The sequence below is a fragment of the Vitis riparia genome, chromosome 7 (genome assembly GCF_004353265.1).
Source record: "Vitis riparia cultivar Riparia Gloire de Montpellier isolate 1030 chromosome 7, EGFV_Vit.rip_1.0, whole genome shotgun sequence".
NCBI lineage: Eukaryota > Viridiplantae > Streptophyta > Magnoliopsida > Vitales > Vitaceae > Vitis > Vitis riparia.
In genome coordinates, this window is record NC_048437.1 from 29,714,652 (window position 1) to 29,736,022 (window position 21,371).

The window sequence follows — 21,371 nt, forward strand, 5'->3', positions numbered from 1 at the left end:
GAAAATATGACACTATATAAATATGAGTTTCTTTTAACCCTATAAACCCGTTTTAAAGTCGTTAAAGTCGTGATGGCTCCTTTTGGATCCAAAGAGAATAATATCTATATAGTTGAGTACGGGTCATTAAATATAATTTAAAAGAAGTATAGACTGACCTCATATTTTTAAAAATTATTTTAAGAAATTTTAAATTTAAAAATAATAAAAAGTGTTTGATACTTTTTTTTTTAAAATAGATTTTTATCCTATATAAAAGTTACTATTATTTTTTTTTTCATACCATACAAAATCCTTGTTCAATTATTATTAATCTTATTTTCATTATTATTTAGAAGTATTCTAAATTATGTTTTGTTTCAAGTCAAAAGACATCAAGTTTATATTACATAGAAATTAAATTTGAATAAGAGATTTGACCCGATTATTTAAAATACACAGATTTAACGAAATTTTACATAGCATTAAGATTTGACATTTAAGCATTAATTTTATATTATGAAATAATTAATTCATTATAAATGTATAAATTTGAAATAAAATATTAATAAACAGTAGTTAGTTTTGACATTTCAATTGGCAAAGCTACCCGAAAATGAATTATTTCATTAAGGCTAAAACCACTTAGTTTAAACTTTCACATCCACATTATGTAAGCTATTAAAGAATGGAAAAAGTCTTTTGTCCACCATTTCCTTTTGTTTATATTAATCTTTTCCTATATGTAATAATAGCATGAGTTCATTATGTTTTTGTTTTTCTTATTTTACGAAACAAGAAATATGTGATATAAACTTATCAACTCTATGAAGTAGCCTTCTTTTTTTGAATATTTTGACATTTTTTGTATCTTTCTTGCTTTACGAGGTAATTTATATTATTGATAAGAAACATGTGATGTAAACTTATCATTTTTTGTAATAGTTCTCTTCTCTTGAATATTTTGATGTCGGTGATGTCTCTCCTTGAGTACTTGATCAATCTTCATTCATTAGCTCCATTAATTTTTGAATTGAATAACTCAATAATATTTACTAGCTTGATTATGAATCCAACTGTAATATTTGATTCAAGTATAAACAAACATGCAAACTTTTACCTTTTAACATAAAATGTAAATGAAGATTACATCCGGTAACAAGTTACACGTTATGAATAATTTCATTAAGGCTAAAACCACTTAATTTAAACTTTCACATCTACATCATGTAAGTTATTAAATGATAGAAAAAGTCTTTCGTCCACTAATTTTCTTTTATTTATATTAATCTTTTCGTACATGTAATAAGAACATGAGTTTATTATGTTCTTGTTTTTCTTATTTTATGATACAAGAAATATGTGATATAAGCTTACTGACTCTATGAAGTAGCTCTCGTCTATTGAATATTTTGACATTTTTTGTATCTTTCTCTTTTTACGAGGTACTTTGTATTATTGATAAAAAAAACATGTGATAAAAACCTATCGTTTTTTATAGTAGTTATCTTTTCTTGAATATTTTAATGTCAGTGATGTCTTTTCTTGAATACTTGATTAATCTCCATTCACTAACTCTATTAATTTATAAATTGAACAACTCAATAATATTTACTAACTCGATCATAAATCTGCAACATTTGATTCAGGTATAAAACAACCATGCAAATTTTTACCTTTTAACATAAAATGTTAATGGAGATTACATCTAATAAGTTGAATTTCTAAATTCTCCAACTTACCCCTTTTGATTCTGAAACTATAGGGGTGCCCTTCAAAACCCTACACTTTTGAATCATCAAAAGAGGATAAAAGAAAAAAAGCTCAAATAATGAGAAAGAAAACAACCCCAAATCAAAAGGATAAGGGAGAGGGACTTGGGATGGGGACCATATACATTACCCATGTTACTTGTCTTTCATTTATTTATTCATTTATTTTTCTTTTCATTAGCTTTTATCAAGTACTCATTACCCCTATTAAATAAAATAAAATAAATTAGACAAAAAAAGACCCCACACAAAAAAAAAAAAAAAAAAAAAAGTGACTTAAGGCAAAAACCCATGGCTACCTACCCTTAGGGATTATAGCTTACAAGTGTTGTGTGATGATGAATCAAAAGTTTTGAGTTCATGTATTTTGAAAATAATTTTTTATTTTTTAAAGCAGAAAATAGTTTCCAAAGTTGATAAGGCTTGCATGATAAATGTTTTTTATAATAGTTTTTTCACCTTTTTTGTTTGATAATTATTTTCAAAAAATATTTTTATATTTATTAAAAAAAAAACAGCAAAATATGTTTGACAAGTAAAAAATAAGGTGTTTTCAAATAATATTTTTTAATATTATTTTTATTTGTTTTTTTAGGATTGTTTTAAAATATAATTATATAAACATATAAAATGATTAAAAACAAAACACTAAATATAAAAATTATTTTTAAAACATATTTATAAATGTTACAAATAAATAAAAATATTTTAATTTTTAAAAGACTTTTGTTCTACAAAATATTATAAAACAGTTTTTAAAAACTACATTTTTTATAATTGTTTTAAAAAATAATTTCTTTAAGAATTCGTTTCCAAATAAATTGTTTTTAAATCAAATTTTAGATATTTTTACTTGTTTTTTTTTTTTAGTTTTTTGAATAACAATTAAAAAGATAGAGAATATTCAGAAAAAAAAAAATGTTATAAATAAATGTATAATATTTTCATAGAAAATAAGTTGAGGAAACTAATTTTATATTTAAATTTTTAAATAAAATTTTATTCTTAAAAATAATTAAGAAAAAAAGGTAGGTCTAGACCGTTTGAACAACATTATTATGAGCTTTCTATTGTTGGGTTGGTGACCCAACTGATATTTTTTTGGCTTTGTGTCTGTTAGGCAATCCCATTCATTCATTCTCTTCTCCTCCACCCCCACCTTCGCTCACTTTTTTTTCTTTTTCTTTTAATATTTAATTTATACTTTTTATTTTTTTTAGTGGTCTTGGATGTACACTCCCAACTTCTCTCTTTATTATTTGCTTTTTTATTTTTATTTTTTTTTAATTTAAATTCTAATATAATTAAAAAAAAAAAAAATCTTTTTCTGCAGTGATGCCCAATTCTTTCTTCTTTTAGGCTTTGGTTGGTAAATAAGGCAAAGAAATAAAGTGGGTTCTAAGATATGCGTTAATATTAATTTATATAGGTTAATATTAAATAAATTTTAAGGTTATGTTTGGTTCCAAAAAATATTAAGTAAATAAAAAAATTTTAAAGAAAATAATTTTCTCATATTTGATAGTCTCATGAAATTTCTTTTTTGGAAAATCAAATATAATTAAAATTAGTGAACAACTTATATGTTTTCAAATAATTTAATATTCATATCGATGAATTAAAACAAGTAAAAGGAGTTTGAAGGAGCAAATAAAAATAATTTATTAATTTTAAATTTATTTTTTTATTTTTTTTTATTTTTCTTCTCTATTTTCTTTCTTTTGCATTTTCTCTCAAATTTTTCTGGAATCAAACATAACCTTTTTTTTTTCAAAGGAAAATCATAGATTTATTGAATTTTCATACCCACATGGTATGCAATTTTTTTATTTTCGAAATTGAGGAATACGTCATATTTTTGTGTAGAATTTTCAACAAACTTTAATCAACAAACATATCATTATTCTTAATGACATCTTAAAAAAGATGTGATTGAAAGAAGTACATCAAATTATTACAACCAATACTACAAAATAGAAAATTTGCCACCTTAGGTCAAGGGTGACAAGGGAGTTTTTTTATTTTCTAAAATAATTAATTATTTTTCTTTTTCTTTTTCACAAAATAGGTAATTTTCCTAAAATAATTTATTGTGTTTTTATGATTTTTCTTTTTCACTAATGCTATGTTTGATTCCCTGAAAGTATTAATGAAATAAAAATATAAAAAAAATATTTTTCTTATATTTGATTTCAATGTAAAAAAAAAAAGAATATAATTAAATTTAGTTAAAAATTTATATATTTTTAAATTATTTAATCTTTATATAAAATAATTTATTAATTTTAAAACTTTTTTTTTCTTTTACGTTTTTTCTTTATTGTTTTTTTCTTATATTTGCCGAGAACCAAACATAGATTAAATAAAATATATGAATAGATAGGAATGATAAGATGGAATAGAGATGAATGAGACACCCCTATTGACTTCATCTTGGATTTTTCTGGAATCTAGGCTAGGCAGTGATAGGTTTACCAATAAATTATTTCTAATTCAAAACTTTGATTTATTGTAAATAGATTTCTTGTGGTTGGAAAATAACAATAATAATAATAATAATAATTCAAAAATTGACAAAATATGTAACAGTTTTTTTCTATGATTTGATTGGGATTTGGACATTTATTTGAAAATGACAGAAAATTTACCCTCTTGATCTAGGGTTAATAGTACCTAAACTAGGGTTAGGTCATGTCACTATAGTTAATAGTACCTAAACTAGGGTTAGGTCATGTCACTATAGTTTTGCCTTAGGACAAAATTGATGGGAAAATTTTAAAGTAGGCTTTGATGTATAATTTGTTAGTTAAAAAATAAATAAATCAATAATGGGTCTAAGCCTCATTTATTTGAAAATAATTGGAATACAATATTTTTGTTACATTTAAGCAAGTTACTTTTGTGGTAGCTATTTTTTTTATTTAATTTTAAATAAAACTTAAAATTAATTAGTATTTAATAAAGTTAAGTATTAAGATATTTTTTTAATATTTTATTTTTATTAAGTATCAAGAAATTAAAAAAAATTAACATGTTATTTTTAAATTTTAAAGAAATTAAGAAATAAGTAATAAGTTAACAAAAAGTAAAAACTAAATTATCTTAAATTTGAAAATAAATTTCTTTTAATTAAATTTAACAAAAAAAAAAAAACAAACAACACCTTAAAAATGATATTCAAAGGTTAAATCAAATTAAATTTTAGGTGTGTTTTGAGAGAAGTATTCCTATATTCAAAGGATTTTTACTCTTCTCTAAAAAATGATCATGTCAACCTATGTTATTTTCTCATCTCAAAGATCTACAATTTGCCTAATAAATACTTGATCATTAATTTTAAATCCCGATTCAATCTCTTGGTTTGAGAATATTTTCGAAAATAATTATCAAAAAACAGTTTTTAAGAATAACTCTATTATATTTTTTAAAATAAAAATGGAATTCGATATATTTTAAATATGCTTTCTATATTTTCAAATATTTTTTAAAAATAACTTTTATTTAAATATTTTAATTTTATTTATTTTTCATATTTATATAATTATTTTTTAAATAACCCCTCTAAAATAAATGAAAATAATTAAAAACAATCAGAACTTGTTATTATAAAACACCTTATTTTCAAAATAAGTTTTTAATAAACTGTTTTCGTAAAAAAGTTACTAATTTTAATTCTAACATCAAAGCCCAAGCTTGGACTTGTTTCTAGTCAAAAGTAGACAATTTTCTTAGGCTATGTTTGGTTCCCGGAAAATTTGAGGGAAAATGCGAGGGAAAGAAAATACAAAGGAAAAGTAGAAGGAAAGAAAAAGTGAAGGAAAATAAAAAAATAGATTAAAAGTTGACAAATTATTTTTTTTGTTACTTCAAACTCATTTTATTTATTTTAACTCATCAATATAAAAATTAAATAATTTAAAAATATATAAGTTTTTAATTAATTTTAATTATATTTGATTTTCTTTGATATTTTTCGTAGGACAATCAAACATGAGAAAATCATTTTCCTTAACATTTTTTTTCTTTCCTTTGTACTTTCCGGGAACCAAACATAGCCTTAGTGTCATAAAATTAATCTATAAGTGCTTATTTTGGTATGTGTTTTTCAAAATAATTCTAAAAAAAAAATTTTAAATAGTTTTTAAAAATCATTATTTAATATTGTTTCAAATAAAAATATGTTAGAGAATTTGAAATGTTTTTAACTTGTTTTTAATATTTTTAAACATATTTTTAAGAATAATTTTATATATAGTGTTTTATTTTTAATCATTTAAAAAAAATAAAAAATAAAAAAGAACTTTTTAATTGGTAAACATGTTTTTTTTTTTTCTTTTAGAAAATATTCTAAAAAGCAAATTTCAAACAAGGGCTTTGTCTTTTTATGGTTTTTTTGTTTGGTGGGGTGAGAGGGGCTTGTAAATGGGGTTTATGATGTTAGTCTCCTATAGGGTAACCCTTACCCTAGACCCCACAATGTTACAGGCACTTACCCTAAAGATTTGGAGGGTGTATCAATAATTTGCTAAACAACAGAAAGAATGGGCCACAAAAAATATGAAGTGCCCTTATTTTGGGAACCCACCGTGGAATTGACCCTTCATCTACCACCACAAATTTTTTCACAAAGAAATCAAAAGAGCCCACATTATCAACTCATACATCTACTCCCAACTGTAATCACTTAACAGAAAGAGACACCCCAAAAGCTTTGGTCCCTTTCCTTAGGTCACCTGATGGTTCATCCATAAGGCAGTCTTATCAGTGAAGCTCTGTTCTTTGGGCCCCATTTCCTAATGGATAATATATGGGTGTTGGGCAGACAGGATTCCTCCTTCAAAGGCCCACTTTCATGTTCATGGGCCCCCCATTGGGTCTTTCACATGGGTCATGGAGCCCACAAGAAAATCACGACCATGATAGGACTTGTGTGGATGCCTTGCCTCCCGCGTCATCATTCTATTATTGCCTTGCCCACAAAATAAACCGTCTTAGTTGCCTTTGAATTTGTGTTGGGTTTGATTTGTACATGGGAGTTTATCTTTGAAAGGTGTCCTCCAACTATCTCATGATGACATTCCACATTCATTTTGATTAATCATATAAATACTTTTAATTTTATAAAAATAAATAAATTAATTTAATTATTTGACGAGATTCCATATATAAATACATTTAATTTTATTAAAATATAAACAAAAACTATAAAATGCCTCTAATTATTTTAATGAGATTCAGTGTTTAAATATATTTAATTTTATGATATTCAAATTTAAGTATATAGATTTGTTTAATTATCTCAATGAGCTCGGATGGTAAATATACAAAAATTTATAGAAAAATGAAAATGAAAGAAAATAGAAAATAAAAAATAAAAAATCAATTTAATATAAATAAATTATTTTTACATATTTCTTCAAACTTATTTCACTTTTTTTTTTCCTTCCTCCATATAATAATATAAAAATTCATAATTTGAAATTGAATAAGCTTCTAATTAATTATATTTAATTTCACTTATATTTTTTTTACGTTAAATTAGATATGAGAAAATAAAATTTTCAGCATTTCCCCATTTTTCAAAATATTTCCAAGGTACCAAACATAGCTTTAATAAATTAATTATGACATAAGTCTTGCTTAATATCTTTTAAAATGAAATCATATTAATTTTGAAATATAATATATTTTGGTCAAATATTTTTTCAATTCATCAAATTTTGATCATAATGTCTTTCAAATGAAACCTAATTAATGTGGGTCCCAACAATTTTTTGTTCCTATGACAATAATTAGCTTTCACCTTTTAAATCATTCATGCATAAATGATTTTCTCATGATAAATTATTTTTATTTTTAAAACTATAATTGCAAATATTATATTCCAATTTTGGACCAAAATTTTAAAGTTCTAATATTATTTTAGCCAGACCCATATCTCACATTAAATATTCATATTGAAATACGAAAAAATAAGAAATATTTTTAGCTATATGATAAAATCATCCTAACGTGTTTTAGGTATATGGATTTTAATATGATTTGACCAATTATATGTATAATTATTCATGTTAATTTATTATAATATAAAGAAATTATTAAAAAATAATAATAAATATAATTTTAAGGTCTTGAAATGATGTTTTCTGGTACTTATATCTTGAACCATGACCAAATTATAATATGGTGAATTTCATTCTTTTTTTGTAATTGTAATACAAACATAGTGTTGGCAGATCGAAGTATTAGTTGCATCCATCAACTCCCCTTGTGTTCGTCGTGGGCGCTTGGGTGAATGCACTATAAGGTTAGGATATGCGTCTTTCCTACAAGCAATTGCTTTTAGGAGAATTGGTAACGTCTGAAGTCCTACAAGTGGTATCAGAGCCGAGGTTGTAGGTTCGAACCCCAGGGATATCGTTGGGGGGAGATTCTAAACAAGTCATCGAGTATAGTTAAGACATTTCTAGGAAAATGAATCCCAAATTCTAATTACAAATGTGGGGCTTCCAAGATTGTTTAACTCAAAGCTTTTAGCTTTTTTCTTGGGATGCAATAAAGTAAATGGCAACAAAATTTAAGCATTCAAGCCTTAAAAAAAAAAGGGTAACAAAGAAGCCCATGTTCCAAAAGCTTTAAAAGTAGGCGGTGTTTGGGAGAAAAGAAAATTGGAAAATTCATAAAGCATCATGAAGAAGTCCTGTTGAGACGTAAGGAATTTTCTTCTCCCCGTTAAAGCCCTTTTTTGGCCATCTGTTTTTAGTGGGAAAAAGAGAGAGAGAGAGAATGTTTATACCATATTCAAAGATGAAAAAGAAAAAGTATCCCACGTACAAAATGGGTTATATAGCCCAACCCATGATACGCCACTCCAAAAATATGAACTTTTTTCTACATATTTTATAAAATATTGTTTGAAATTTGAAATGTTTTTAATCTCTTATTCATGTTTTTAGATACATTTTAAAAATAATATTTTATTTTTAACCATTTTATATATTTATATAATTATTATTTTTAAATAATTATTATCAAACAAATGTATATAACTGAAAATAATTAAAAAAATATATTATTTGAAAACATCGTATCTTCTATTTTTAAAAATAAAAAATTATTTTCTATATTTTTTTTCAAACGTGTTTTTCCTATTTTTCCTATTTTAGAAAACAAAAACAAATTAAGGCCTAAAATTTGTTAAAAATTTAAATATAAGACCTTTTTAAAAAATACCTTAATTAAATATAAGAATGATCATGATATTTTAAAATTTTTAATTAAATAAAAATGTCTTTAGCATCAAGCTCTCTAAAATATGATTTAAATATAAAAAATATGATTTTATTGATATTTTTCTGTGACGTCCTACATCGGATAAGAAGGAAAGTTCGTGACGCTATATAAATTGGGTTTAAAGCATTTAACCCTATAATATCATGCGACATAACGAGGATATTATGTTTAAATGGAGGAGACTTTTAAAGTTGTTAGGGCTATATTTTAAAATTAATTATCCCACAAAATATTAATTTTAAAATAAAAATATTTTAACTTCTCAAAAAAATAATTTAAAAAGATTTTTGAACCAGTAAGGTTGTAAATTTGAGAAGTGGGTTTGTCAACTTACCATTTGAATTATTATTATTTTATTTATTTATTTTTTAAAATATTTCTATCATTAAATCATTGGACTTTGGAACCCTGTTTTTTTTTTTTTTTTTTATTCTTTCATTCTACACTCCTTTTCATGAATTTTTGTTATTATTATTAAAATACATTTAAAACGTGATATTAGAAAAAGAGCTCTGACATTCTCAACTCACACTCCATGGAAATCTTTTCCACATTGCAAAAAGCAAAACCCTAACCTTAGCTAGGATGACTATGCATCCATGACCTTCAAAGTATCTTCCCTATTCATGGATTCCATTTTCAAAACTCTTCTCAAGGGAAGGAAAATTTTTTGTCACGTGTATGATTTAATTTGAATTGTTGAATAAAAATTAGAAAAATAGGAATTTGGATCGAAGTATGAAATAAGATCTTAATTTTTCATGTGGTCTTTTTTGTAGGCTACTATTTTTCTATATTATATTGAAAATTCTTATATTGTTGAAAATTCAAATGAAGAAATTGATTAGAAAAATGTCCGATAATATATATTTTGTGTGAAAGCTTATGAATAAAAATAAAAGTCAGAGCTCATTTGAATATGATTTTGATCTCACCATTTTAGAGTGCATTTGATAATGTTTTTTATTATCTATTTAACAGTGATTATAGGAAACGTTTTTAATCTTTATAATACTTGTAATTTTTTATTATTTAAGTATTAGAAAGGTTATAAATGTTTTCTAAAATCACTCTCAAATGCACTTTTTAAAAGTGATTCTAGAAAGTATTTATAGCATTTCTAATATTTGAATAATAAAAAGTTTCAAGTATTAAAAATATTAAAAATACTTTATAAAATCACAATCAAATGAGCGTCTAATGAAAGTGTTTCATAAAAATATTTTTGAAATAATAATCTATTAAATGCTTATCTATGCAACATTACAAGTGATTTTCAACTTTTTTAAAAGTAATTTCTAAATTTTATCAAATGTTTTATTTTTCTTTAAAAGTATTTTTTGACTGTGTTTGTTAAAAGCAATTCTAGTCTAAAAAGCATTATCAAATAAAAATAACACATTTTGTAAAATTTAAAAAAATACCTTTAAAAAATATATATTCGAGCATCAAGAGAGACTTCAAGCCTCAAAATTATTGTAAGATTGAATTTTGATTTCTAAGAAAATAAATCCTTGATTTTCATTTTCATTTCTATTTGTAATCTCAATATACTAATAAATGAAAATGAAAAATAAAAATAACTTCTCATTTCCAAGTGGAAGCTATATATTGGAAATGGATGAAAATTTATAATAAATAAAATGGAATTTTTTTTATCAATTATATTATTAATGTTTTTAACAATTTAGAATTTATTTAGTTGGTAATGTACCCAATTTATTTTTCCATTTCAACAAAGAAAAATTGCCATTTTCAGCCTTAGCATTTTCTATTTAAATCTTGTAGAGTTTGAGAGAAATAAAAATTAAAGAAAAATCTATTAAAATAAAAAAAATAAAAGGAATTTTTTTTTTTATTTCTTTCATCGTATTTTCTTTGAACAATAAAAACTTTAAAATATATAAAATTTTAAATAAATTTCATTATATCTATTATTTATTTGATATTTTTATAATTAATAAAATATCTTGTTGATTACTTCTTTTCACATGGTATCTGATTTACCTTAAATTCAAATATGGAACTAATTAAAATTAAAAATAAAAATTATTAGATGATAAATAATAATTAATAATTAAACATAATATTATTTATTTTTAAATAAACCATGCGGATTACATTGAATGAGCCAATAAAGTGGTAAATATTATTAAATAATTCTTTTAAATGAATAATGTGAACTTGGTCTAATTTGTTAACCATTCCTTGTTCTGGAAGTTTGGTATGTGAATCCAACGGCTACCAACTACCGTATTCCACGTGGCGATACCTCTCGTCCAAATACATCAGGTCCCTATCGCCGTCTGCCTGCTACACGGCGTCCATTAACCGCTTCCCTTGAAACTGGAATATAGTCCCGAAATTGCTCTCAATTTCATCCAAAGCTAGTACTGAATAGTAATTATACAACGTGGGCCCGGGTAAATTGAATTCTGGGACCTACCTCTCGGAAAGTTACGGTGGTGGAAAATAGCCGAGAGTCGGAACAATTAAATTGACGGTATTACCCTCGCATCTGCCTCGAGGTTTTTGCACTGAAAAGTTCGAAAAGGGAAGACAGATTTGTCAGAACGGGTAACAAATACAGTTTTGTCTTTCGAATTGACCCATGCCACGATGGCGAGGCCTGTTCCTAAAGCCCCCTGTCACGTGGAGTAACAACCCTTGTACTTAATGAAAAGGTAGGGGCATTGTCGTCATTTATTAGTAGACCTGGTTTCACCGGAAGCAGACGTGGCAACATAAAGCAACGAAACAATCGGGCCCACCGAGTCGACACGTAACCAACAAAACCAGGATATCATCTGCCAGGTTGGACAGATAGTCCTAGTCAGCACACCCCCCGCTATAAAACCCCCATCCAAGGCCTTACCTGCTCAGCAGTAGAGCCAAAGGAAACCACAGTAAACGAAAACTTCATTTTCATTTCTTTTACCATTTCCTCTCTCGATTTCTCGGTGACTTCGCCGGAGATCGCCTGGCCGGAAAATTCGAGGTCGTCACCGGGGGAAATGGAGTGTGCGGGCACCGGTGAGGTTCTGAACCGTAGTTGCATAGCCGTAGCTTATTTCGGGAACCCTAAACGATTCTTCTAGCCCTAAGCAAAAGCGACTTTGCTTAGAAGAGTTTGGAAGTTATTCCATGCTTTGTCTCGCAAATCGGCAGCAAAAATCTATATAATAAGGGAAGATAAAGGTACCAGTTTTAGCTTGAAGTCTCTCGAATTTCGATAAAATACATCGATTTTTGGCGAAATTCAATTTCGGTTTCTGTGATCACATCGCTGTGTTTTTTGTAAATTAATGTATGTGAGTCTTGCGTTTTGGTGGTGGTGTTACATAAGTGGAGTTTTTGAAATTAGAAATAATTAGGGTTTAGGTGTGTATTATCAATTGAAATTTGAGGAATATCCAGAGGTTAAGCTTTGAAGATGGAGGAGAAAAGTTGATATAAAGATAGCAGTAGAAGTGTGGGAATTTTCATGATCGTCATGCCTTTTCCGATGAAGATCCAGCCAATTGACTCGTATACACATGAAGAATCGCTACGGTGCGAGACTGTTAAGCCGGTGGTGAAGTCGCGGCTCAAGCGGCTGTTGGAGCGGCAGTTCCCGAGCGTTCTGAGGATTAATGCGGTGGAGAAGACCGGCGTTGAGGAGTCGCATTTCAGCAAAGATGGCATCTCTACCGAGTTCGAGCCCAGCTCAGTTTGCCTAGCGAAGATGGTTCAGAATTTCATCGAAGAGAGCAACGAGAAGCAATTGCCTCCGGTTAGGTGTGGCCGGAATCGCTGCAATTGCTTCAACGGGAATTGTACGGACAGCTCGGAGGATGAATTCGACTTTTACGGGGGCGGTTTCGGTGACTCTACTCTCACATCATCAGGCGAAGCATGCGAAATTCTAAAGGTGTGGATATAGATCAACCGACTCTGTTTTTGGAAAGCATTTTACGTTTTCCATATTTTTTTTCTCTCTGTTTCTGAAAAATGTTGTCTTTTCCGAACAGAGCCTGGTTCCTTGTGCTAGTATTCGTGAAAGAAATCTGTTGGCGGACACTGCGAAGATTGTTGAGAAGAACAAGATCTGCAAGCGAGAAGATGACTTTTGCAGAAAGCTCGTCACTGACGGTTTACTAGCTCTCGGTTACGATGCGTCAGTCTGCAAATCTCGTTGGGAGAAATCGTCCTCTTATCCCGCCGGTAATTTGTCTCTCTAGGTCTGTTTGGCTTCAGAGAAAAACCGAAAAAGTTACAAGTCCCACACTTACTAATTTTTAAGAAAACTAACGGCTTGTTTGACCCGGACAAGAAATTATACCAGACAAAATTTGAGCTTTTCATTTCGTTTCCACTAGGGAATTTTTGGGTTCAAATTTTATTTTCTGCTCCTTCCGTTTGCCATTGCATTGAATGAGTCTCAGTCCTCTGAAAATTTTTAGAATTTTTCTTTACAGGAGAATATGAGTACATAGACGTGATCGTGGAAGGGGAAAGGTTGCTGATCGACATCGATTTCAGATCAGAATTCGAGATCGCTCGCTCGACCAAATCATACAAAGCAATCCTCCAAACACTGCCCCACATATTCGTGGGCAAACCGGATCGTCTACAGAAGATCATCTCGATCGTGTCGGAGGCTTCGAGGCAGAGCCTGAAGAAGAAAGGCATGCACTTTCCTCCCTGGAGGAAGGCCGAGTACGTCAAATCCAAATGGCTCTCTCCTTACACCAGAACCACACCAACCTCAATACTGACTCCAACCAATAATTCCGAGACCCACCCCAAGAGTGATAAAAATCAAGCCTTGATCCCAACCAAGAGCTCCTCCGGCGAGCTGGAAATAATTTTCAGGGAGGACAACTCTGGTCCCGACGATTCCATGTTTGTACTGTCAGAAAGCTCCGTGGAAGAAGAGAAGACGGAAAACACAGCAGCGGCGAAGCAATGGAGCCCACCAGAGATCAAACCCAAGAAGAGTCTGCAGATCGCCGGCAATATCGTAACTGGTTTCGCTTCTGGCCATGAAAAATTTTGATTTTTTTTTTAATTTTTTTTTTTACTTTTTCTGGTTCCGAGAATCAGATATCGTATATGGTATAACCTTTGAATCCCCTTCTCCTTTTTGTTTGTAAGGGTCTGATCTACTAATATGAATAATAATGATAATAGAAAAAACTAAAATAGCGCAAAAAAAAAAAAAAAAAAAAAAAAAAAAATCATTCCTCCCCCTTTCCCTTCTTTTTTTTTTGTGTGGGTTTTTTTGTAAGGGTTTGATCCATGAATATGAATAATAGTTTGAATTTTTCCCTTTTCTCATTTCCCGTCTTTATGGTTCTACCTCACTGCAACCTTCAAGGTTTTCACAGAACCAGAGAAAGGAGAACAGGGGAGGGTAAATTCTTAATCCCTCGGTTTCTTTTTCAATTTGACACTGTAGTTTTTGATATGAAATTCTTTTCTTGCAGACAAGGTGAAAGGACTAAGGAGAGAATCTGAGTGCAGAACCCAGAAAGTAGGGCCGTGCAGTCTCGAATTCCGTGGGAAGCCATTGAAACTGTCTCCCAAACAACTCCTGTTTGGATACAAGGAAAGAAAAAACGAAATTAACCCAATGAAAAAAAAAACAGAAGAAGAAAAAACCCTACAAAAATTAAGGACTTGTTTGAAAACAATTTTGAACAACAGCTCTCACAACTGAAAATTTCCCGGTGATCAATCAAAAAAAGTTAGAAAAACAACCTGTTGTTTTAACCAAACATGCCGTAAAAGTCCTGTTGAAGCTAACTTACACCAAACCAGACGCGCTCACCTCACACACACCTCGTACTCGAACGGGCCCACCGGGCCTTATCTGGGAACTTGAAATTAGGAAGCTTTTAGCCATTTACCCTATTTAATGTCTAGTTAATTAATTTATTTATTTCATGTGATCATAGTCACACTACAATCATTGCAATTGTAAAATTTAGGGCTACACTAGCAATATTAAAACCCCGATGGCTCCTGTTATCCATATCTTAGGACATGGTGGTGGGCCCAATATTTATTTTAATAAAACTTGACTATATTAGATAAGTAACGAATAAATTGGGAGGGATGGGGCCATGTTTCCCTTAGGGCCAATTATGTCCAAAGCTTGACAATTATAGATTACTTTACGAAAGCAACCTCCCACCCACTCTCTTTTAACCTCCACTCCCCATTTGGTTGCTTGCCCATGGAATTCTTCCACATTACTTGTGAGATACAAATTGGTTTATTCTAATTTGTTAAGTTAAAGCAATATAGAGGTTGGCATTGCCCTCCAAATTTAAAATCATTGCCTTGAAGACTTTCCTTTCTATCCCCACTTTTTATATTTCTTCTAAAAACATTATGATGTTCATCTATGCCCCCCTACTGGTTTTGGTTTGGGGTTTTAATTCTGTGGATGAGTTCGCTACTGTTTTCGTAACTGTTTTTTAATACTGTTTTCTACCTCTCAAATATATGATACTTTAAAAACTTATACGAAACGTATAGTATTTTCATGAATAATAAGGTTATAAAATTGTTCTAAATTTTGTTCTGCAAAACATTTTCGAACACACTTTTAATATTTTTATGTGATTCTTGTACGTTTAGAAGTAACAACGTGTTTTTGGAATTTCAAAAGTATTTTTTAAAGTTTTGTTAAATATTTAATTTTTATTAAAAAATAAATAAATATTAGTTTCTCTACCTGTCTCAAAATTATTTGTAAATAGGTGCTAAAAATACCATAAATTAAAGCGATTTTATAAAAATAATTTGGCCAAAGGAAGTAGCATATGGTAATTAAAAGGAAATAATGAATCAAAGGATGGTTCATGGTGCACATTGAGGATCAAAAAGCATATTTTAGTACCAAGCAAAAAATTAATAATATTAATTATTATTATAAATAGATATACATATTATTTATATTTAATATATTAATAAGTGATAAAAAAAAGTAATAAGTTTTAATATTTGAAAAATGAAAAAAAAAATCACTTAGCTTGGCACGTGACATGCGACATTTCCAAGTACATATTATAAAGGAGAAGATACGCATGCTTCTCACACGTGTAGGAAAAAGCAAAAAGCCTTTTGCTTTTTGGTAGGTAGGATATGCATTTATGTTGAATTATGGAAAAGTTAAAAATATATATATATACATTTATTACTTTATTTTTTAAAAACAAAAAGAAGTTGAAAATATATAATTTTATTGATTAATAATTGATTATTTAAATAAAATTTATTTTCCAATTTTAAAAATAAAAATTCAAATGTTATTTTAAAGTTAGCTTGATAAATTAGAGTTTGAAAATAGTTTTCTAATTTAGAATATATATTTAATGAACTTTTGACATAAAATAATTTTATGAGATTTTGTTTAGAGTATTTTAAATAATAATTAAAATACTTTAAAAACTTTACATAATACATAAATACATAATACCTTTTAGAGAATGAGATGAAAAAATTGAAATTGTTTTTTATATTCAAGTATCAAAAAAAAAATTCTTGAAAATAATTAAGAATTATTTTTAAAAACTGATTCAAAAAACTTTTCCAAACATGCTTAGTAAATTAAACCATTTTTTTTTTATAGTTTTCTTTCCAAATTAATTCATTAATTTTTTTAAAATTGATTTAATTTAATTTAGTTGAATTTTTCTTGGGTCTATGGATTTACCCATTTTTTTCCCACTCTCTCAAGGCAGCACTGAGGCCAAACTCCAAAGCCATGTTGGATACAATCTTGGGTCTGACTATTTTCTGAATTATTGTTATTATTATTATTATTATTATTATTATTATTATTATTATTATTATTATTATTATTATTATTGTGATATGTCACATGTTGAATACATAAAGCAAAAATAAAAAATAAAAAAATAAAAAATTTAAACTTAAAAGTACAAAGAAAGTTTATACAAGACGTGAGTAGAAAATCAAGTGCTTTTGTAAAGTAGAATCAGCTTTAGGAAATATGAATCAGCGGGCTGCTGGTTGGTCTACCGGATTTGGAATACTGCCGTTGTGGAAGCCTCACCTACAATAAGTTTTTTCCCCCATCTTTCATTTCATGTCTTGTCTCCTTCAATTCCCATTTCTCTTTTATTTATTACATTTCTTTTTTGAATAGACATTTGGCAGAATACCATACCCAAATTCTTCCATTTATACCAAAAATTACCTATTATGTAATTATATTTTGGAAAAAAAAAATCATTGAAGGTTTTGATTTAAAAAAAAAAAAAGAAAAAAAAAGTGAAATGGGTGTCATGGAAGATGACACTAAGCCTTTGAATTGACACTCAATTTTGATTGGGGGATTCACAATCATGCTAGGGCAACAATTTCTACATAATTTAAATGTGGGGTCATTTTATCGTGGCACCTTTGGGTATGTTGGGCAATCACAATCGATCCTTAGAATATCTCATTTTGACTTTTACTTATGCTTAATACCTTATATGGATTATAAAAAAAATTATTAATATTATAAATGTATTAAACTTTTTTTAACATACGTTTTAAAGTCACAAAAACTAATTAAATATAATATAAATAATATTTACAAAAATGGTATTAAGACTTTATTTATTCAATCCTAGAAAGACGTTTATCTGATATTATACTTTTAAACGACATAGTGAGGATATCGTACTTATATAAGAAAAGTGATTATGATATCTTATATTTGTAGTAACTTCTTTTAACTATGTACATGTGTTTTAATGTTGTAAAAATCTATTGAATTCAAATTGTACAATATTTATATGAGAGATAATAAGGTATTATATCAAGTCTTATTTATTTGTATCTAGGTTTCATTCTTTGTATCTTAATCTTAATTGTTTTTATATATCAATCTTATTTTTCAATACATATATTTAATGATTTGGATTTGACTATACATATCTACAACTTAGATTTTGAATTTTGTACGATTCTTTTCATATTGTTTCATATCAGTGAGATCCGTAGCAATGGGGTTATGATATAACTATAGTCTATTCATGAATGATTTTGAAAGGTGTAGAAATGTTGAAATTATGATATAATCAAAGTCTAATTAAAAATGATTTTGAAAGAGTTAGAAATACCTTGTTTGAAACGGTTTTATATACAAAAGTGATGTGATGTGATTGAAAAAGTTTTAAAAATCAATTTTTAAATTATAATGATTTATGTGACAAAAAAAAAAGGTGAATTGATCTAACCACCAATCGATTACCAGTTCGATTGGGTTTGGGTATTGACTTGTTTTAAAGGTTAAATCGATGCTAAACTTTAAAATCAAATTAGACCTATCGGTCAGACCCATCCAACCATGGATTTAGAGGGTTGTTTTGAGGATTAAACAGATGGTAAACTTTAAAATCAAATTGGACCAGTCGGTCATCCGTCCCATTAGGTTTAAATGTTAGCTCCTTTCAAGGGTTGAACCGGTGCTAAACCGACCAATGGACCACTCAACCGACACAACCCACAATGAATAAGACAATGAGGAGAATGTGGGGGCCAGCCCCATACAAGCAGAGTAGGGAGCATGAGGGCCATGCCCTACACCTCAATCTGCAAGTCCTGCAAAGAAAGAAGAAGGAGAAGGAGAAGAAGAAGAAGGAGAAGAGGCAAAAGAGAGGGTGAATCTCGTGAATTGTGATTTTCAAGGGCTTTTGGAAACAAATAATGGGGTGTTCTGAACATGGAAAGGACACGAGAGTTCCGTTCGTGGTCTGAGCTTTTAGGACCACTTCAAGCTTAACCGCCAACCTCGTATTGGTTTTGCTTCCTCACACATTTCTATCTTCACCACCCATTTGTCTCCGCTTGACCATTCATTTCTTCACCCATTTGTCCCAAACTTCATTGTCTCACAATGTTTTCCAAAATAGTTATTAAAAAAAATAAAAATAAAAACAATCTACAAAGGGGATATATAGAATGCAAAAGCTCTTAAAACATTCTCAATGTTTTCAATCGTTTCTCAAAATGATCTAAAAAAAAATAAAACACTTTATATTTATTTCAAAAAATAATTTGTTTTTAGAATTTTTTTAAATCAATTTTTGTTAAAAAAATTGTTTAATGATGCACTAATAGTATTGCGCTGTCCAAATTCCAAGACGAGAAAAGGATCATGCTAAATGGATGCAAGTAGAGATGTCCAATGGGTAGGGTCGCCCATTTTGGCTTGTGGCTCGACACGCCAAAAGACCGGACTAGACCAGCATGACGCAAATGAGTAGGTGGTGCTAGGCCAAAGGAAACAACCCCTCGTGCCAACCCAACCGACTCTTTTAAATTTCACTCTTCACTTTTTACTTTTTATTTTTTTTCTTTTTATTACATGTCAAAAATCTATAATACCCTTATCAACAACTATATAAAGACTAGTTTGAAGGGTAAAAAAGTAAATCAATAGTTATTTTTACTTTTTTTTCATGTCAAATTATTTTTTATATTTAATTTCCTTTTATATTTAATTATTTTAAATTTATTGTTATTTTGATAAAAAATAAAAAAATTCAAATATAATTTTTTTTTTTTTACTATTTTTAAAAACAAAAAACTAATATTTCTATAAATTTTACAATTACAAACTCCATAAATATAAATATAAAAATAAAAAGCATAATTATTAGAGGTGTTTAAAGTAATAAATATAAATTTTATTTAATAATAAAAAAAACATAAGACAAAATGACGTAAAAAAATTAAATTAAATCTTTTAACAAAGTGAGTGATCCATGGGCCACAACCCACTTGCACTGCAAGACTCACATGATCAGCCCGTGGGCTTATGGGCCGTGTTAGGCCACCTATTTAGCATGCATGGGTCGGCCTGACCCGACACGATTTTAAAGTGGGTCGTGCTGGCCGACATGTTTGATTGGACACCTCTAGATGCAAGGAGCCCATAATGGTCATGCACCAACATGTATTATTTTTAGAATTAATTGATTAAAAGAGATAAAATAAACCCCAAAATTGTGAATTTAATCTTTCTTATGTTTTTATTTAAAAAGTAATATTTTTTTTATATAAATGTCTTTTACTATTTTAAGTATTTACATATAAGTTCAAAAAATAATAATTTTTACAAAAAAAAAATAATAAGGGTATTTTTATCAAATAAAAGGTAAAAAATGACGGAAGATTAAATTTCCAAAATTGAGTTTTAGATGATCCTTTTAATCCAATAACCATTTTTTTTAAGTTAATGAAAATAAAATTTTCATTTCGGGCCCTTTGAAAATAAGTTGATTTTTTGGAACAAATTTAGTTATTATAATTGTTTAGAGTATTCTAAGTAACAATAAAAAAATATAGATAATACTTTCAAAACTTTTGTATTATATATAACTACGAGATATTTCACGAAGAATAAGTCAAAAACTATTTTCATATTTGAGTTTTTAAACATAATTTTGTTCTTCAATACGCTTCAAAACGCATAATAAAAGTCTTTTTAAGAGTAACTTAGACTAAAAAACTTTAACTTTATAGCGTTTTTATTAGTAATACTTCTATTAGAAACATACAAGGAAAATGACTTAGAACCCGTTTGGAAGTGATTTTAGAAAGCGTTTCTAGTATTTCTAATATTTGAATGATAAAAATTTTCAAATATTAGAAATATTAAAAACGTTTCTTAAAATTACTATCAAACATGCTTTTAGAATGTATTTGATAGTGATTTTGAGAAGTGTTTTTAGTCTTTTTAATACTTGAAATATAAAAATTTTCAAGTGTTAAAAAGACTAAAAACATTTTTCAAAATCGTTGTCAAAGACACTTTTAATGTTTGAATATAAAGAAAAAAATTAATAGCATTTTTTGTAATATTATATATATATATGAATATTGATTGGTTTGTAAAATCAGTTTTCTGAGTGATTATGTTAAATAATCATTTGGATTTTTAAAAAATCATCAAACACTTAATCACCTCTTTCAAATAGAGTCTAAAAATGTTTCTACGAGGCACTAAATTGGATTGGAGCATTGTGCCGCCTGTCCAATAGTAGCTTCATGGATTGGGCCCATTTGGTGGAGGCATTAGCCTGTAACCACTTGGGAAGTTATTCATGAAATTGGGCTGGATTGGCCCATTATACCGGTGAAAGCCATGTACAGGCCAGAGACTGGTCCAATGGGCCTCCATCTCTCTCTCTCTCTCTCTCTCTCAAATTCTTTTATTTGGTTTGATATTAGGAAATCCAATTATTTTGTCTAATTTACCATGGAAAGAAAGAAAGAAAGTAAAAAAATAATGGAAGTTATGTTGGAACTCATAGATTT

The 21,371-nt window shown here is 28.1% G+C and overlaps 1 protein-coding gene across 1 annotated transcript; it reads left to right on the top strand.

Moving 5' to 3' along the window:
* Positions 1 to 11,934: 11,934 nt before the first annotated feature.
* LOC117919169 lies at positions 11,935 to 14,354 on the top strand. Its single transcript, XM_034836284.1, has 4 exons — positions 11,935 to 12,242; positions 12,462 to 12,954; positions 13,055 to 13,247; positions 13,502 to 14,354. Exons 2-4 carry the CDS (start codon positions 12,529 to 12,531, stop codon positions 14,080 to 14,082), a joined length of 1,200 nt encoding a protein of 399 aa, XP_034692175.1. The 5' UTR covers positions 11,935 to 12,242; positions 12,462 to 12,528; the 3' UTR covers positions 14,083 to 14,354.
* Positions 14,355 to 21,371: the final 7,017 nt, after the last annotated feature.